Source organism: Canis aureus, chromosome 27 (genome assembly GCF_053574225.1).
Source record: "Canis aureus isolate CA01 chromosome 27, VMU_Caureus_v.1.0, whole genome shotgun sequence".
In the NCBI taxonomy this organism is placed as follows: domain Eukaryota; kingdom Metazoa; phylum Chordata; class Mammalia; order Carnivora; family Canidae; genus Canis; species Canis aureus.
Genome location: NC_135637.1, coordinates 35,704,447 through 35,723,512, shown reverse-complemented (window position 1 = coordinate 35,723,512; position 19,066 = coordinate 35,704,447). Strand labels below are relative to the sequence as shown.

The 19,066-nt window shown below is 50.5% G+C and overlaps 1 protein-coding gene and 1 long non-coding RNA gene across 4 annotated transcripts in view; one reads left to right on the top strand and one right to left on the bottom strand.

Annotated features, from left to right (window-relative positions):
* Positions 1 to 17,169, bottom strand: part of DGCR8 (DGCR8 microprocessor complex subunit) — a 36,103-nt gene extending 18,934 nt beyond the window's left edge. Inside the window, exons 1-9 of one of the 3 annotated variants that reach the window (XM_077874728.1) lie at positions 17,015 to 17,169; positions 11,272 to 12,272; positions 10,637 to 10,796; positions 8,176 to 8,318; positions 7,731 to 8,013; positions 5,082 to 5,279; positions 4,722 to 4,823; positions 3,844 to 3,942; positions 1,972 to 2,054 (exon numbers count right to left, since the gene is read on the bottom strand). In XM_077874728.1, coding sequence (XP_077730854.1) covers positions 1,972 to 2,054; positions 3,844 to 3,942; positions 4,722 to 4,823; positions 5,082 to 5,279; positions 7,731 to 8,013; positions 8,176 to 8,318; positions 10,637 to 10,796; positions 11,272 to 11,991 — 1,788 coding nt within the window. In that variant the 5' untranslated portion in view covers positions 11,992 to 12,272; positions 17,015 to 17,169. The remainder of the gene's footprint in view (positions 1 to 1,971; positions 2,055 to 3,843; positions 3,943 to 4,721; positions 4,824 to 5,081; positions 5,280 to 7,730; positions 8,014 to 8,175; positions 8,319 to 10,636; positions 10,797 to 11,271; positions 12,273 to 17,014) is intronic. The other 2 variants (XM_077874729.1, XM_077874730.1) reach the window with 2 other exon arrangements.
* A 151-nt stretch (positions 17,170 to 17,320) lies between these two features.
* On the top strand, positions 17,321 to 18,920 carry LOC144299260 (uncharacterized). The gene is made up of 2 exons (XR_013365968.1): positions 17,321 to 17,614; positions 17,664 to 18,920. It is a non-coding gene; the product is annotated as an uncharacterized LOC144299260 (long non-coding RNA).
* Positions 18,921 to 19,066: the final 146 nt, after the last annotated feature.

The window sequence follows — 19,066 nt, the reverse complement described above, 5'->3', positions numbered from 1 at the left end:
AATATATGAAAAACAAATGCTCCTAAAATGACTCCAATGATTCAAGGTAGAAATCACAAGGGAAAGTAGAAAAGTACTTTGAGATGGGGATCCCTGGGTGGCTCAGCAGTTTAGCGCCTGCCTTCGGCCCTCTGCCTGTGTCTCTGATGAATAAATAAATAAAATCTTAAAAAATAAAAGAAAAAAAAAACACTCTGAGATGAATGAAAACAGGAAAACACACTAAAGCTTATGGGCTGCAGTTAATGTAATACACAGAAGAAAATTTATAGACATAAATTCCAGTATTTAAAAAGAACACCTCAAATCAATACTCTAACCTGAAAATACTAGAAAAGAAGAACAAACCAAACCTAAGGCTGGCCAAAGAAAGGAAATACAGAAATAAATGAAACAGCAGTAATAAATCAAACAGAAAATTAAAAAGCCAATAGGAACAAACAAAACCAGAAGTTGGATCTTTGAAAGATCAAAGACAGTAACAAACTTTTAGACTAACCAAGAGCAAAGAGACTCAAACTACTAAAATCAGGAATAAAGGCAGGAGCAGCACAAGCTTACCAAAATGCAGCAAGTCATGAGGGAATATACTATGAACAAATGTATCCCAATGAATGAGATAACCCAGAGCAAATGGAAAAATTCCTATAAAGACACAAAGTCTCCAAACAAGCTCAAAAAGGAGCAGGAAATCTGAGAAGTAATGTGAAAAAAACAGAATTGGTAATTAACCTCAAAGTCAAGTCTAGACTCAGATGGCTTCCCTGGTGGATTCTGGATTGATGTTTAAAGATCAATACCGACATTTCACAAACTATTCCACGCAAAAGAAGAGAAACAACTTTCCACCTCATTCTGTAAAGACAGTACTCCCTCAACACCAACACCACACACAAGAAAAACTACAGACAAGTGAGTATCCATTATATACCTGCAAAAGTCCTTAATAAATTACCAGCATGCTATATCCAGGAATACATAAAACTTGCGTACACCGTGACCAAGTGGGATTTATCTCCGAAATCCACGGTTGGTTTAATATTCAGAAACCCATGCAATATACCACCATTATGAGGAAAGTAAAAGACAAAAACCAATCATCTAAATAGAAGCAGGAAAAAACATTGGACAACATCCAACATCCATTCCTGAAAAAAAAGACTAAGCAAAACAGAAGGAAACTTCCTCTATCAGATAAAACCCACAGCTAACACAGCATGTTTTAAGTGAAAAAAGCCAGTCAACGAAGGACCACATGTCGCATAATTCCATTGATGTGAAGTGTCCCAAGCGAGCAAATCCAGCAAGACAGAAAGGAGATTAGTGGTTGCCAGGGGTTGAGGGGCTGGGAGACAGGGAAAATTAGAGTTATTGCTAACTGGTATGATGTTTCCTTTTAGAGAGATGAAAATATTCTAAGATTAGACCATTGTGATGATTACACAACTCTGAATATACAAAAATTCACTCAACAGTATGGTTTTTTAAAGGAGCAAAATTTATGGTATATAGAGATCAAGAAAGCCGGTATAAAAAAGAATACCATCTTCAGAGTTTGAAAAGCCCTCACTACAAGTAACCATAGAATCATATTTCCCAGAAGGATTTACAAGTAATTTTAAACAGTTCTTAATACAAAAAACAACGTAACTTAGGGACTCTATAGATCTGTGGTGGGAGCCAGTCTTTGAGACAGCCAGCCTTCATTCCAAATACACTTATTCTGCACGTTCTTCACTACCAATTACAAGACACAGAACACAAAAATCTGACAAAAGTGACATCTCCCCCTGCCGGAACTAAAACAAGTTTCCCCTTTTATGAAATATGAACAAATGAAACCACCTGGAGTTTGGATGGTTAAATCTATAACCTGCATAGGCTGGTGGGTAGGTGGGGACGGGGAGGGGGGACAGGGAGCAGACACTGCATTGGAGCCACAGCTCCAGACAGGGCAGGATTGACACTCACCTCAAGCTCCTCACTGTCTTTGGGCTTCTCCTCAGAGGTCTGTTTGACAAAGTCAGGGATAAGGATCTCCAGCGTAGCTCGGGCTATGAAAAAGAAAAACTCCAAGGGTGAGGGCTTGGGCCCAGCTCACTTCCCAACTCCAGAGCAAGCTGCACGTCGGCTCCTGTGCAGGACTTCAGAGGCAGGGAGAGTAGAAGATGGAGGAGCACATCCTGAGCAAAGGATGCAGTGGGGCAAGTGTTAGGCTTTGAGCAGCCTTATAAGCCACACCAGGTTATATGTACTCTTGCCCTGAGGTACTTGTAGCAGACAAGACAGGAGAAATCTGCTTCAGAGAAATCACGGTGATGGTGTGCAGGCAAATGGCTCACCAGGACCCAGGCCACACAGTGAGGCCTGAGCACTGAGCAGGCTGCTCTGAGTGTGGGAGGGAAAAGTAGAGACTGGACAGATACTCTTGAAAAAGAGTCTGCAGGACAGAGCAGAGGGATGGCTCAATGCTGAGTACAGATTTCTGAGCAGGGCTGCCACTCACCATTGCAGTGGGACGGTGTGGGGTGCTGGGGAACAGGGGAGGGGCAGCAGTCTGACCCTATAGAGTCATAAGTGCTGGCAAGACATCCAAGTGAGGTATCTAAAGAGTAACTGGGGTCTAGACAGAGGAAGTAGATCCTCACACATGGGGAGAGCAGAGCCTACTGCCAGGACATTTCCACTCTCACAGTGGGCCCCACGTGAGCTATCTGCCCCATGACCTTAGTAGTACCAATCTGTTAAGCTGAAAGCCTTTTGGTACAATCTCTCTAGTATGGACAGCAGGCCTTCCTGGAGAGAGGTGGAGCGTGTGAGCCCAGTATAGCCTCACAGAAGGCAGGACAGAAAGTAACATATCCTCCCGATCATCCTCAGCATACACCACAAAAAGCAACACCAACGTAAACTCTTGAGTCTTGTAAACAAAAGCACCGTTACCAATCCCCAAACATGGTAAGAATGTGATAAAACTGTAGACTTCATGCTTTGTACAGGGCAGAGCTGCTTTGGAAGACACCACAGCAGAGGTAGAAACCTTAAGAATCGAACTGTGGGCACCAGAGCTTTGGGTGCACCCAACACCCACCCTAAAATGTACTCCACTCCCAAAAAGAGGCCAAGTAACCCTGATGGTGAGGCAGAGGAGCTTCCATTCTAACTGGAAAACACAGGCCTTCGCAGGCTCTGTGAGTGGCAGTCCCAAATCTAGAGATTGAAGAACTCAGGAAATCATCCTCAAACGTGTAAAAACCACTTAAGAATGCCAACAATGTAAGGTTCTACCTCTTTGTCACCTCCTAGCATGCCCACGTTTTGCTCAGTTTTTACCAAGCCCATTCCAGAACATGCTAGCATGACCCAGTTGGCTGTGGGCGGTGGGGACAAGGGCAAGAGATTCTGGCCCAGCTGCCAGAGAGCAGAGAAGGTTGGAGTTTCCTAGTTTTTTTCCCCTCACGTTTTACTTCCTCTAGGAGTCTTTTCCAATGAGCACATACTTTTAAAAAACCAAGTTAGGGGATCCCTGGGTGGCTCAGCGGTTTAGCGCCTGCCTTTGGCCCAGGGAACGATCCTGGAGTCCTGGGATCAAGTCCCACGTCAGGCTCCTGGCATGGAGCCTGCTTCTCTCTCCTCCTGTGTCTCTGCCTCTCTCTCTCTCTCTATGTCTATCATAAAATAAATAAATAAATCTTTAAAAAATTTAAAATAAATAAATAAATAAAACTAAGTTAGATGATTACATAACTCGAATGGATCTGCCCCATCCCCAGCCCTCCCTAGCCAAGGGGAGAGGCAGACAGTGGGCAGCATGGGTCTGACACACACAAGCAGGCACATTACCAGCTTTATTCTTCGCAAGTTTTTTGCTGCTTGCAGTTCCAGATCCATAGGTCACACCATCAATGGTCACCGAGGCACCAAAAGGCTCACTTGGGTTCTCTTAAAATTAAAATTACGGTTTTAAAAATACTTGCCAAGACATTAAAAGCGTGCACACATGCACACATACAATCTGCTAGCACCAACAGACAAGGCAGGGTAAGGGCTACTGCTGGAAGGCAGAGATGAGGGCTCTCTGAGGCTTGGAGATAGGGTCAAGAGTTGGTCAGCAGACAGAGAGCTTGCCAGGAAAATTGTGAAAAATGGGGAGCACGGGTTAATAAGATGGAAGAAAATAGGAGGTCAGAGGCCAAGCTACCAGGGACAGGGAGCGTGTCTGTGAAAGGTGGACACAGGACGGTGAATAGCAGAGACCGCAAATGCAGGAAGCCAAGGAAACGACATACAAACAAGTGACTCTTAGGTTCAGGATTACAAGGGGAAGACAAACTGGTTTTCACAAAAGTGTGATGAGGAAGGCCACAGGAGACGGCTGGTGGGAAGCACAGGCCTGAGGCCCCTTCATCCACTGGGGGGGGCAGGCTGAGGGGGGAACAGGTGGAGACACAGCAGGAGGTCCTTTCTCAGAGCAAGGGAAGAGAGGACAGTGTGGGTGGGGGGGAATATGGACAGAGGAAGAGGGAGGCAGGGGCATTTGCCCTCGGATGGGATAAACTGCTGTGAAAACGACCCCCCACCTACAGCATGCTTTTCCCTGCCCTGCCCTTTCACCTCTTAACCCAGCACAGTGGGGTTACTGGTCAGTTCCCGCCTCCCCAGCCATGACCCCAGCAAGGTGTAGGATTCTTCAGGGCTGAGGGAGGGGAGGTCAAACTTACCACATTCAAAGAAATTATAAACAGGGCGGACCTTGAGGACGCGCTGCATGTACTCGTGCAGGATGCAGACCTCGGACTTCCCATTGGGATTAATGACAAACTCTGTGACAAGAAGGCCTAACTCAGCAACAGCGTGAGGACCTGCCGCAAGCTAGCACTTGGGACCTGACACCATCCAAGTTAGCGACTCACTGAATTAGGGACTCATGACCGTGAACGGAGTACACCTCTGCATTCATAAGGTAAACGTAAGCTCTGAGATAAATACAACTTACACACAAAGCATACATTCTACGACCATCAAGTAAAACAACAGTATAACCAATCTGCCAAAGATAAAATCTACATGCCCCAACTCACCTTTCTTTGTGGGTGCATCCTGCACAGACAGAGTGATGAGCTTCTGATTGGCCGGCAGGATGGGCCTCTCAGACTCTGCCTGTTTCCGTTTCATTTCTCGGTTAAACTGCCGCCGCTCGGCCCAAGTCCTGAATTTCTTCACAGTGACTTGCTCAAAATCAAAACGCTTTTCCAGGTAGTTCCGAAATTCCTCAAGATCTGTGTGGATTTATCAGAGAACAAAATTGCTAACGTCCAACCTAAGAGTTATGTTTCCGGGCAGCCCAGGTGGCGCAGCAGTTTAGCGCCACCTGCAGCTTGGGGTGTGATCCTGGGGACCCGGGATCAAGTCCCACGTCAGGCTCCCTGTGTGGAGCCTGCTTCTCCCTCTGCCTGTGTCTCTGCCTCTGTCTCTATGAATAAATAAAATCTTAAAGAAAAAAAAAAGAGTTATGTTTCCTCTGTCCAGGGAGTAGGATGGTGATGGGCTGCCCATCAAACAGGTCCCACCCATGCCATCCCCATTCCCCTTTTCCTTTTGAAGGGCAAAGAAAGCAAAGAATCACGTCCTTTCACTCAAATTACTCAGGCAGGTCCCTATGGACAAATTTTTGCGATGCTTTTAATTTTTTTGAAACAAAAAGAAGAAAAAAGAAAAAAGCTTTAAAAAACTCCACAAAACTCAGGATGGCCTTCAAGACTTTTCTATCAAAACAAGTACCACAGCAGTGGAAGTACTGTGTACCCTGCGCTCTCCCCTCCAGCCACCTGGCTGCCTGCAAACTCAGCAACACACCCAGGAAGCTGGGGGGCCTCATACCTGTCATGCCTCTTTGCAACAGCTCCTGGCCCAGCCCCACTGCTTACCACCCATCTCTAATTCAATGAATTTCCAAGGGGCCTCCAGCTTTTAATGTTGTACACTAGCCTTCTCTCTCCCAGGATATCCTAGACGGCCACATCACCCTCACTGGTTTTTGACTCAAGTGTCAGCTCCGAGGCAGGGACGCTTGTGGCTTACGCCCAGCCCTAAGAGCAGCACCTGTGGATGTGGAGGGGGTGGTTCATGTGTAAAACTGAGGAATACGTAGTTAAAACTCAAGGCTGTGAAATCTGCACCCGCTTAATAATACACCAAAACCAGGGATGCCTGGGTGGCTCAGCAGTTGAGCAGACGTCTGCCTTTGGCTCAGGGCGTGATCCCGGAGTCCCGGCACTGAGTCCCACATTGGGCTTCCTGCATAGAGCCTGCTTCTTCCTCCGCCTACATCTCTGCTTCTCTCTTGCTCTCTCTCTGTAGCTCTCATGAATAAATAACTAAAACATTTAAAAATAATAATAATACACTAAAACCTCGTATTTCTTTACACATTACCGCAGGGAAGTGAATCTAGAAACAAGCGGTCACTTCTCCCGAGGGAGTAAAGTTAGAAGTGAAAAGCAGATGTTTTCAGAAAAACAGGAACTCATTCAGGTGTTCCATGTGCATAAAAGATGAATTTGGACAAAAACCAATACGTTGAAGTCTTAAAGCAAAAGCTCCCTTCCAGCTGGGTCCTGAGAAAAGCCGACTGACACACTGACAGAAGACAGGGGAAGCTGATGTGGATGCCGAGGGAGGCAACAGGCAGGCAGGTCAGGAGAAGACGGCAGTCTGTCTGTGGGGGAAGCTGAGGGCCAGTGTCAGACCCTGCCTTTCCCCAGATGCCTGAGGTTCCAACCGGCCCTCTCCACAGAGGCCGCCCCTCTCTGGGGCACCTTCCCCACTCTCAGCAGTGGTGTCACTCCAATCCCCTCTCCAGCTTTTCTAGGCTCCTCACCCCTATGAGTTACGAGGAAGGCTGGGCAGCAACATTCAGACAATATCCAAATAGCAATAACCAAAAATCCTGAAAACACAAAGTCCTCTTTGAAAGAGATTCAGCAGGTGGACTGAGAGAGGTCTGCTACCATGCCACCACTGTAGAGATAACTGAGACTTGCATGGGTAGGCCTAAGCTAAAAGACACAGGAGAGAGGAGAAACACCGACACACAATCAAAAGCAATTGTGGGGTTGAAGTGGGAAATGTCTGCAGAATGGTGGCTGTCTCCCAGTACTAAGTCTGTGGATCAAAGCAGCTCATTCTGAGCGTATCAAAACAGCTCAGGGGACCCTCCAGGTGGCTCAGCGGTTTAGCGCTTGCCTTCAGCCCAGGGCGTGATCCCGGAGTCCCGAGATCGAGTCCCACGTCGGGCTCCCTGCATGGAGCCTGCTTCTCCCTCTGCCTGTGTCTCTTTGTGTTTCTCATGAATAAATAAAATCTTAAAAAAAAAAAAAAGCCGATCAAAACAATGCCACATGAGCACCTCCTACTGAAAAACCAAGATTTCAGGAAAGGTCACGTAAGTAACCAGAGAAAAATGCCATTCTGCGTTGACAGTAGCCATCTTCATGGCACAACCAGCCATGTAGGGCCTGCAGACCTAGGCAGGTTCTAAGATCAGGGAGGCAGACGTTTCCAACCACATGAGTGGAAAAGGTCTCTAGAAGTCCCTTCCTCACAGACAAAACCAGGAATAGGTGGCCTTCAGCAGAAGAAATGTGATGCCAGGGAAGGTGTGGAGTGCAGCCAAATCCCTGCAGATGGATCCCAGCCAGCAAGGAAGAAAGTTCACCCCAGAAACTTACCAACCGATTCATCTTTGCACACCTCAACCTTGGCCTTCACCTGCCCCAGGGCCCCAGGGGCAGCCTCAGCCCCCAGTGGGTCCTTCTCATCCAGGGCCCCTGAGTCAGCTCCGATGGAGTCGGGCTCTTCCAGAGGGAACTCCAACTCTGCAGATCGGCTCAGGGGCTTGACAGGAGACACTTCCCCACTGGGGGCGAGTTCACTGTTTTGCTCTCTTTCCTCATTGTCCTTCATTTTCTTATAATGCAGACAAGGAATGCTGCTCAGAGGAGGATCATGTTTCTGTGGGTAGTGAAATTGCAACAAAGATTACAAGGATGACCCCAAAGCTCTGAATATCTGAAGCCTTCCACTTGCCTCTGCCTGGCTACCATGCAAACACAACATGTGCATGTTCAGTCTGCAAACTTACAAGACTAAATTCATGACTGATGCATCCCCTACCCGTATGCTTCCCGTTCCCAGGAAGTACGGCCTGGACCAGGTGACCACCCGAGACTCTCTGTGTAGGTACACGGGGACTCCAGAGTTATGGAATGTCATGATCCACCCGTCGGGCAATGGTTCTGTAGGAGGACGGCCACGACCTGCACAGAAGACAAGACCATCCCCCAATCACTTCAAAAGCACACTGAGTTGTAGAGAGGTCTTCAAACTTATGACACATGGCAGATAAAAATAGTAAAGTCAACCAAGGACTAAAAAGAACGAACCTCTAAGAACTAGAAGAGTAGGGAAGTACCCCAACCTCCACCAGAGCTTCTGCCAGCCCCGCCTACGACTCAGACCTCCCATGCATGAAACTCTGCTCTCAATTGTTGTGCTTGTTTATATGGCTCCAACCCAGAGAAAAGTTCCCCCTCAACAGCAGAAAGCTGTCTATCTTGTTCACTGCTGTACTCTCGGGCCTAGAACAATATGTGGTGCACGAAAGTGCCTGGGAAAGGGTCTGCAAGACATGAGTCCCAGCCTCAGCTGTTATCTGCATAGCTACAGGCATGATGAACATCAATCCCTCACTGGCTGCCTTGGCTGTGGCCAGAGGCACCCCAGGGGCTGAGTAAGCTTTGCTAATACATTGCATGTCTGCTGTCCACTGTTCCCTGTGACTAGATAACAAGTGTTCATTGTACCCAAGCTGCACACTCTCCCCAGCCCGTGAAACACTACCTCCAATTTCTACATTTCTAAATCAGTTTTAAGACACTACTCCCAATCCTTTACAGGCAGTCATAGAGAAAAAGCTCAAGACTTGTTACTCACTTGACACCTGCCACTGGCAGGCCTGGTAACTAGGAAAAACACAAAGATTTAACTGAAACTTAATGCTCTTACAGGAATTGGGAGCAAGTGCAGAATTTAGAACAAAAGAAACAAGCAAATGAAATCTAAAAAACATACACATAATGAAATGGCCTAAGTGACTCTCACGGAAAAGGGAGTAGCATCCCAGGGTCAGGTCCCTACCCGGCTGTGCTAACTCCTGGCCTGACCTCAGAACACAACAATACTGGCTGTGACCCTGAGGAGGGAGCACTACAAGTCAGAGGAGCATAGACAATGTTAGACACTCTGCCCTACCCAGGGTAGAGTCAAGGAGCTGCCTTACAGCAGCTGTGGGCTAAGTCAGGACAAGGAGAAGCAAACAAAATGCAAGCAAAGTACAACATGGGACACAGGTGCATGTGAGCCATTCATTTGTGACAACTGCAGTCAGAAAGTTGGCCCAGCCGTCAAAGCTCACATGCAGCTCACACGTAGCCTGTGAGTCTGAGGCCCATGCTGTAGCTCCTGGGAGGCAGCACTCTGGGGTAGGTTGCCAGGTGGGTGAGGTGGAACAGAAGGCAGCAGAGGGAAAGACACAGCAGTGCCCGGTGCTGGCAGGCCCACTGGCATGCCTGTAGTCATGGCCAGGCATACTGTGAACCTGTGGGCCGCTCAGGATGGACAAGGCTTTGTTTGCTCAGACTGCTGAAACCACAGGAAAAGTACAAAGCAGACCTTCTGGAGGTAAAGTAAAGCCTGCCCCCACATGTCTTCCCAGAAGCTGAAGCGCCCCAGACTTACCCCATCTACGGCTGATAAACCCAACGCCCATCCTGTTCCCACCACTAGCTAACATGGGCAGACACATGTGGCACCCAGTACAGCCAAACTGGCCACTCTGCGTTGGGACACTGCACATCACCTGCCCCTCAATTTCCTCCCATCATGCCACCTTCTGCACCCCAGACCTCAGCCTAAGGTTTCAACTATGTGCCCGAGTCCCTGGCACATCTGTTCAGCCCCTTCCCATTGCCCAATCCCCAGCCCAACATCTCCACGTGGACACTCACAGGCAACTCCAGGCCAGGAAAAGATAGAAACTGACACCAACTGCTCCCAGATCTGCAGCACACTGGCAAAGGAGTAGCATGGGCACAGCTCTGGATGCCTCCCAACTGCTCCACCCACCACCCCCAAATCCAAATACAGCTTTGGAATACCTTCATCCCTACCACAGGAGCTCCCACCTGTCCACCTAAAGTACACACACCATGCTGCAGCCATAGGAGTTGTACTTTTAGAGGAATGCTGCACCCACTTCTGGCCTTGGCCTTTAGTTGCCCATCTTGTCATCTCTGAATAACAGCATTCCCCCTCCTCACCCCATCAAAGTGCCCTCCCCACTCTCCATGACACCAGCTGCTCTATGGTGTGTATCCACAGCAAACACTACAATCTGCACCCAGGTCATCATGCATCTGGTGCATCCTTGTGTCTGGTCTGTTTCCCCCTCATCACGTGTGCCCATCCTCCCTCAAACATGTGCCCACTGCCCAGACCACTGCCTGGCACCCAAGGGCTCTTAAACCTGTACTTCTGCCACCCCACAAACACACTACTTTCTGACTGGCTGACTTACTTTTTAGCACAGTTTTAATCTTGGTCATCATTGGCTGCACACTTGTCTCTCCGTCAGATGGATGGTCACTGTCTCCCCCATATTTCTCCTCCATTCGCCTCTTTTTGGGAGCACAAAGGCCCTCCTCCAACAGAGCATCGACATCGTTGTCAAAATCATCCTGCAAAACACGCTGTTCAGACACCACGGCCCCCAGAGCCTGCATTCCTGTACCGTAGGCAAGCTTAACAGCATTAGTGAGAACACACACAGAAATGAGGCACTCTCAAGTGGGGGCCTAGGTATGCCTTTATGTTGCGTGATCATCTGAAAAACAAACAGGAAGAAACTGACAACTGCAACCAACACACTTGATGCTTGGTACAGGTGCACATGCCACCAGGAAGCGTTTCTCGGGAGCACCTTCCAACTCAGGTTGCATAGAAGGTACAAGGTCGACTGCTCAGCCAAACCTTTCATTAGAAAAATGTAAACACCTGGACTTCTTACAGCCTTTTCTCTTCCACATTAACATTATCCCACCTCATATGGGTTTTTTTTCCTCTGCAACATCAGCTTTCAAAAGATGCTGCAGTTCCCAACACCTCTCTTTGGGTTTTGTTAAGAGTGCTCCAAAGGAGGGGTTGCCGACATACCTCATAGGAGAAGTTCAAGGCCTCTTCATCCACTCTGTCTCTCTGCACGATTGCTTTAGCCGTGAACCCGCCTGCTCCTTCTTCATCTAGCTCCAAATTGTCAGTAAAATCTTCTAACTCATCGAGCACTGCGTACTCCACTCTCTTTTCCTGATCCAGCTCATTCTCCTCATCCTTCTTATCAGCACTCTCACCCCCTACACCTACCCCATTCCCAACACTCCCGCCAAAGGGACAAGCATGCACATCTCCACTGACAGGGCTAAGGGCCAGACCGCACTCTGCACGAGCGTCGCGCTCCACTCCTGTGTACAGCACCTTCCTGTCCTTACTCCTGCAGCTCTCGGTAAAGCTCACGCTAATCTTTACATCCTTAAGCAACTTAAGGTCAGGGGAGAACTTCCGGACCGCAGGTGCGTGCCGGGCGGTGCGCGGGCTGTGGCCACTACAGTTCGGGTCTATGAGGAGGCGGGCCTTAGAGAAGGATCCTTTGGAGAGAAGAGAAGCTCCGTAGAAGTTGAGCGGGTCCTCAGCAGGGGGTTCGGCCTGTCCATCACCACCAGAGCCAACGTCCATTACCTCTGCATCACTGGACGTTTGCAGGGGAGGTGGTGGAGACTGTTCACGGGGCAGCGCTTGGAGGGGGCAAGCTCGGTTCTCCATCACCGCTTCTCCTGCGGGCTCACGCGGGAGAGGAGAGGGACTCTCATATGTCTCCATAGTAAAAGTGGTTAAGACTATTTTAAAAGACCAGAGTTTTAAAAAACCTTACATAAATCTATACAGCTAACATGCACAAGTCCGTTGAGACCCGGGTGCCGTCCTGCCCGCGCTGCACACGCTGGCGGCTTAGTCAAGCTGGCCACATTGCTCTTTTCATTAATGTAGACAGCTTTTAGAACCACTGCCTCAATTATTGGAAATCACAATGCACTCAGCTTAAATGACTGACGACTAAGCGAGTCTGTCTTCATGCCAAAGTGGCACCTTTCTTCTTCCACCTGCAAAGAGATTTAAAAACATCGTCACAAAATGACAGAAACCTTCTGCTTCCCTGGTATTGAGAGTCAAGTGCCATTAACGATGCAGTAAAGAACTTAAAATACTACTGCCTTAGACAAACTTCTAGGCTTCAAAACAAACTAACTCTACGTTCTTCCTTCAGAACCTGAATTATGATTTTAGTTCCAAGTTAAATTACTTAATTGTCCACTGTAATTCCTACTTCAGAAGCACAAAAAAAAGTATTATCTTAAGGCTCAAAAAAGACTTTTAAAAACTGGGTTAAGCTTCACCGCAGCATTCCCCTAACTCAATTTATTCGGTAAGCAAGCTCGCGGTGCAAGGCTGCCCTTTCCAGAACACACATAAGGTGTGTGGCCTCCCTCTGGCCATCAGAGCGACATGGATCCACTCACCTGCTAGGGCTGGGTCAGTCAGAGGGTGAGGGCGAGTGCGAGACCCTCAGCTCAACTCTGCAGCACTAGGGCCTCAGAGGTACGGCCAGGCGCTCTGCTACCCAGGGACCCCAGGACTGTCCTGGGCCCACAAGGTGGCACGTGGACCAGGACAGTGATGCAGCGTGCTGAGGTCGCCAGAGGTGGCGTGGTTCTGTTCCCGGTAGAGGAGGGGGGAGGCTGTTGTGGGGAAGGGAACCTGGCCAGGGTTGGTACGGGGAGCCTCAGGAGACAGCTGGAGCCAAGGCACAGGAAGTCCTGGGGGCCATCTGGAGCCTGGCTCCATCCTAGGGGCAATAAGGATCCACCAAAGGTGAAGTGATTCCCATGCCATAATTCAGTCCCTATTTAGAAAAGGAGACTGACAATTGTGCCAGGCCCAGTGCCTAAGCCCAAGGCATAGAGGGCAGTCCTCCAGGCCAGAGCACAAAGGTGTGAAAGAGGCTCTGTTGACAGGGCTGGAGCCCTCAAGAACAGTAAAGACATAGAACTGACCACACTGCTGACCGGGTAGAGGTGGAGAGCAGAGACAAGAGGGAACTGAAGGCGAATGAAGCTTCTCCCCTGGAGGGATACACGTGTTCCAGCATTCAGGCAGGAGCCTGCAGAGGTGAACGGATGGAGCCTCCAGGCAGACCTGTCCAACAGGTGCTGAGGCCACAGCTCTGGAGCTGTGACTGGCCCAGAAACAGAAGGCCAGAACACATCAGCGAGGTGGTAGTCACCAAAACCACAGGAGAGAGGCTGCCCAGAGAGGCAACACAGACCAAGAAGAGGGTTGAGGATGCAACTCTGGGAAGCTTCCCTTCAGAGAAAGGACAAAAAAGGGATGACATGAAAAGGCAGGTCAGAGGGACAATCCAAAAACCCAGAGGTCTGCAGGACAGCCGGGCATCAAAGCAGGAGAAGCACGTGCAGACACAAATGTGTATGCAAACACACTCCCACACCATGCAGACACACACACGCATGAACATGCCATGCACACGGGTGCAGATACACACATGCATGCCCATGCCCACACAAGGCAGGCCTGACTGGCTGCATGGATAGAACAGAAGACAGCAGACATCACACATTTAAGAAGTCTACAGCGAAGGAGTAGAGCGTGGTGGTTGCACTTTCAAGGAGACACAACATAAAAACCAGAGACTTGTTTAGATTTGACTAATTCAACCAAATTCACTGGTCTATTCTAAGGGATGTACTACCATGAAAAAGAGACAAGGTCCCCACCACCTGGACACAGCTGGAAAGGCAATGACCCCTGAGCTATTTTCTAGATTCCTAAATTCAATGGGAATTTAACACAATACTTCCCCCAAAGGTGTATTTGTCAAAAGTGCTGAAGATCAAGGGAATAAAGCATACAGATAACAAGACTCAGAACCAAGGTAAACGCTAAGGAGGCTGCAGTTGAACAGGCATGAGGAGCACCAAGTGAAATAAGGCCAGTCTCCTGGCAACCAACAAAGATCGTTTCAGAGAAGGAGAGACAGGTCAGCATGTCCAGTGCTACAGAACACAGACAGAAATCAGGACCAAAACCTTCAGTTTCTGGTAGGTCTGTAGAGATACTAGGAAGAGCCAATCTGTGATTCTGGTGGCTGAAGGGGGGCGGGGGTGTTAAAAACAAAGGGTGGTACAGGATGGGGACACCTGCTACCCACATTAAAAGACCAAGCAGCTGCCAGCATCAAAGCACAAAGCAAAGATGATAATGACAACAATGCAGGGAGGCCTGGAAGAGGTGCAGAGGGTGGGGTCAGGAACTGTAGAGAAAAAGAGTGTTCCTTCTCCCTGGGAGATCAGGAAAGTCCACCCAGCCCCAGAGGGCAGCAGCTCAAGGCTGAGCTCCGCAGGAGGGCCCTCCTTAGCAAGTGCCTTACTTTCCCTGGTAAGCTTACTCTACTCATTCAACAAGTGTTTGCTGAACACTTTCCATGTGGCATACGTACGATTCTAGAGGCTAAGGACACAAAATGGACAAATTCCTGCCCCACAGAGCTCACTTTTTTTAGTAGGAGAGATGGACAAACAACAAATAGGAAAAGCTGAGGAGTATTCAAGAGAAAACAAAACAAGGAGTTGGGGGGAGGGGAGGCAGCTTCAGAAAGGGCAGACGGCAAGGGCTGCACAGCCAGAGTCCATCTGAAGGCAGCAGAGAGTAAGCTAGGGGGGTAGGAGGAGACATTCCAGGTGGCGGAAGAGCAAAGACCCTGGGGTAGAAGTGTAGTGCAGCAGGTGAAAGCAACGTGCTGAGGGGGAGTGAGACCAGGACTGTGGCCCTTAAGAGATGGGCAACTGGACAGGAGGGTCCAAGCAGTGAGGTTGAACGATCCAAGGACAGCAATAGCAGCCAGCCTTCAGCCAGGCCCTGCTCTAAGAGTGTTACGCATTTTCACTCACCGGTTCTCAGAGAGCACTGAGAGAATGGAAAGACAGAAAGGTTAAGCAACTTGCTCAAGGTCACACAGCTATAAAGTAGTAAAGCTGCTTTATCACCCAGGCAAGCTGGTTCCTCTGCTCACTTCCCCAGTTTTACACTATCCTACGTTTTTAAGAACCATTCTGTGTCCAAAAAAACTATCATGGGCGAGTGGGGGAAGGAGCAAGGGTGAGAGCAAAGAGAAGAATTAAGAGGCTCACCAGGCAGTTCAAAATAGCACATTAAACTGGAGGTGGTAAGAAATGGTCCTGAGTGTTGAACGGAAGCCTAAGAGAGGAATCCGGGTGACCCTAAATCATGAACAGAGCTGTCATGCATTGAGGTGGTGAAGGCACCATGAGAAGTGGTGTGGGGTGGGTGAAGATAAGGTTTTAGGTTTGGACATTGATACTTGGCATCAAAGTAACATATGGAGATATGGAAAAGACAGCAGCTCAGACAGGAGGCCAGGGCTGGAGAAGGTGATTGGAGATGTGAAGGAGAGAGGGCATTAAAGCCAGGAAGCTGGATGAGACCACCAAAAGGGGAAGGGCAGCTACTAAGAGGGACCAAGACCAGGTAATGCAGTGAGATTCCCGTTTTCTACCACCAAGGTCACGGTCGTTTTATAAAACAATCCCCAGGAAGTGCGCTACAGAGTGCCTGGCCATCAAGGGCTCAAAGGACTCTTCCACCAGCAGCCTCACTGCTGCTTCAGCTGACTGAACACACGGATGCAAACCTTGCTTGCCAAGGGGACTGTAAGCCAGCAGCAGACTCGCAGCAGGCTCCCCTGGATCCCTAGTAGGTGGGGTAAATCCAACAGGCTTGGACAGCACCCTTCACTCAAGTCCACTTGCTGGGGTGGCATCGAGGCCCTGGCGTTCATGTCCAGGGCTGGGGCTGGTGCCTTTCGGTCAAGCCTCTCACACTGCAGCCTCCCGCCCAACCCAGCAGCAGTATGACCTCATCCACTCCTTTTGTCATCCTCCAATAGGCCTCACATCCTGTACTCACAGGCGCACTGCTGACTGGCCATTCACTCCCTTTGGTGAGGGACAGCCTGCGGCAGGGTCTGGGCCACTGTGCCTGAGGCCCCTGACTGGGAGTCCAGGCTTCGGCCAGGAAACAGGGTCTCCGCTGGGTGGCTGGCCTCTCAGAGTCACCAGCCCTAGCCTGGACTGCCGTGCATCAGGTAACGAGGTACATGCAAGCATGCAGAACAGCAAATCAGGCTCCTACCACGAGCAACCCAAGTCCACCGAATAATAATACTTGACAGGTATTACTATCAACAGGTTGCAACCTTCCATTCGTTGCTATGACCATTGTTACAACAAAACCACATCCCGCTTCCCTACGTGACGTTCAATCCATGAGCATTTGGCGGAGGAAAGACTTGGGCGACTTCTCAGATTTCCCAAACTGTTACGCCCGGCAGGATCCTGGGCGAGCACTAGCCGCGTTCATACCTTTCCCGCCTGAAAGCGCCGCTACGGCTCCGGCCCGCAGAGCGAGGGGCCTGCTCATCCCCGCGCAGAGCCACCGGCGTCGGCGCCACCCGAGCCCGGGGCCCGCCCCCCGCCCCCCGCCCCCACGGCCGGACCCCCGCCCCCCCACGGCGGGACCCCCGCCCCGCGTCCTCCGAGGCCCGCGGCCATGATGCTTCACAAAGGCCGGGACTCCGCGTGGCCGCCCCGCCTCGCGCCCTCGTGCCCCGCCCCGCCCCAGCCCGCCGCCCGGGAACCTCAGCCCTCGGCCCGGGAAGGAGGGAGGGGAAGGGCGCGCCCTCGCGCAGAGGCCGCGGCGCCCGCCCGCCCGCCCGGCCCGCGGGGCGCCCCTCGCGCCCCGCACCTACCTCCGGCGCCCGCGGCCTGCCCGAGCTGCCCGCAGCCCGACCAAAGCACGGAGACCCTCACGGCCTAGCCGCCACGGCCGCCGCCGCCGCCATCTAGGAAGGCCACCAAGCTCTCTCCGGTCGGCGGGACCCGCCTGCCGCGCGGGGCGAGCGGAGGGCGGGCCTTGGCGACTCGCGGCCAATCCCCGCGCGCGGCCGCCCCGCATTGGGGGAACCGCGCAGCGGGCTGTGGAGGCCGCCAATCGGCGGCGCGTGGCGCTCGCGGCCACGGCACGCGGCCCAATAGCGCGGCCGCGCGGGCGGGACCAGGCGCTCAGGCCGCGGCCGCGCTAACGGTCGCCGCCGGGGCGGGGCTCGCCGCGCGGGGGGCGGCGGCCGCGAAGAGCGCCGGGAACGGGGAGCGCGGGGAATGCCGGGAACAGGAGAGCGCGGGAAGCGCGGGGAATGCCGGGAAGGGGGAGCGCGGGGCATGCCGGGAACGGGAGCGCGCGCGAGGCGCCGAGACGCCGGCGGCGCGGAGGACGCCGGGAGCTGAAGTCGCCTTTGTGGTCTACGTGGTGCGGACGAGAGCGGACGTGTGTGCGTGCACACACACAGGAGGCCGTACGCGTGCGTGCAGACACCACACACCGACACACTCACACCGGAGGCCGTACGCGTGCGTGCAGATAGACCCTCAGACACACATACACACTCAGACAAACCACACACACAGGAGGCTGTACATGTGCATACATATACACAGAGACATAGACAACCACATCCATCACGCAGGCACACACCACACACACCACACACACACACACACACAGGCATTACACGTTTCCAGTTAAAAGCATTAAGCATAATCATTAGGATAAAAGGACAAATAGGCTGAACTGTCCCGCATCTTTCCACTTGCTAATGCCATTTCAAGAACCTCAGAAAAGGAGGGTATGAGTAAATGGACAGAGGCAGCTCTTCCTTAAACCAGAATTCCAGTAAATAAATGCAAAAGGAATGGTGGAAGTAGAAAATTTCCCTTTTGGCAGCCTGCACAAACCTGCTGCGGACAGAAATCATGGATGCTGAAATAGCAGGCAGAAGTATGAGAATTGGCAGCAAGTTTTTTTGTTGCTTTACAGAGTTGCAAAGTTTCTCCCCAAGATGCTAATTGCAAACGTAAAATAGTAACTGCAGTGGAGAAAACCCTGAAAGACCCCACCTAACCAAGTGATCAAGGTGACCAGCAAACGTATACGGATACAAACTTATCAGATTTATACCTTAAAAACGTACGCTATCTCGTATACTAAGGATACCTCGCTGAAAACAAAGACAAAAGTCAGCTCCAGTAAAGGCGCGTGTTGTGGGCCTCCTGAGAAGGACATGCATATGCATCACCTGTGGCTATTTCTACCCAAAAAGCAAAATCTGAATACAGAAAGACCAGACAAACCCAAATGACGGACATTCTACCAAAACGCTGGCAGGTGCTCTTCAAGTGTCAAGATCATTCAAGTCAAAGATACACTGAGGAGCTGTCTTTGACTACCGGAGACACACCTAAGTGTGATATGGGACTTGGACCCTGGATTGGAACCTGGCTCAGGAGAGGGATATAAGTGTGACAACTGGTAAAATTCAAATCAGGTTTGTAAATTAGCTGGTGGTATTGTATCAATGCTAACTTCCTGATTGTAGTCATTTTACTGTGGCTCGAGGGAACTGGGTAAAGGACACTGGAATGTTTTGTTCTATTTTTTTCAAGTTTTTAGTAAGTTGAATTCATTTCAAAATGAAAAGATGTCACAGGTGAGGAAGTCGGAGGCCCATCCAGGCCCTTTCCTCCTTTCCTGCCCCTTGCTGTTCACCTGGCTGCCCCAGTGGTCAGCACCAGGCACTTCACAATAAAAATGTGACCAAGCCCCATGAGGTTCTGGCTTCTGGACTGGGCCAGAGGAGGCCAGTCTCCCTGTGGCTAAGTGGTCAGAGCTCATGGGAATCCTTGGCATGCCGCCATCCAGCCCTAGCGAACTCTCCACATTTTTTGCTTGGTGAGTTGCCTCAGAC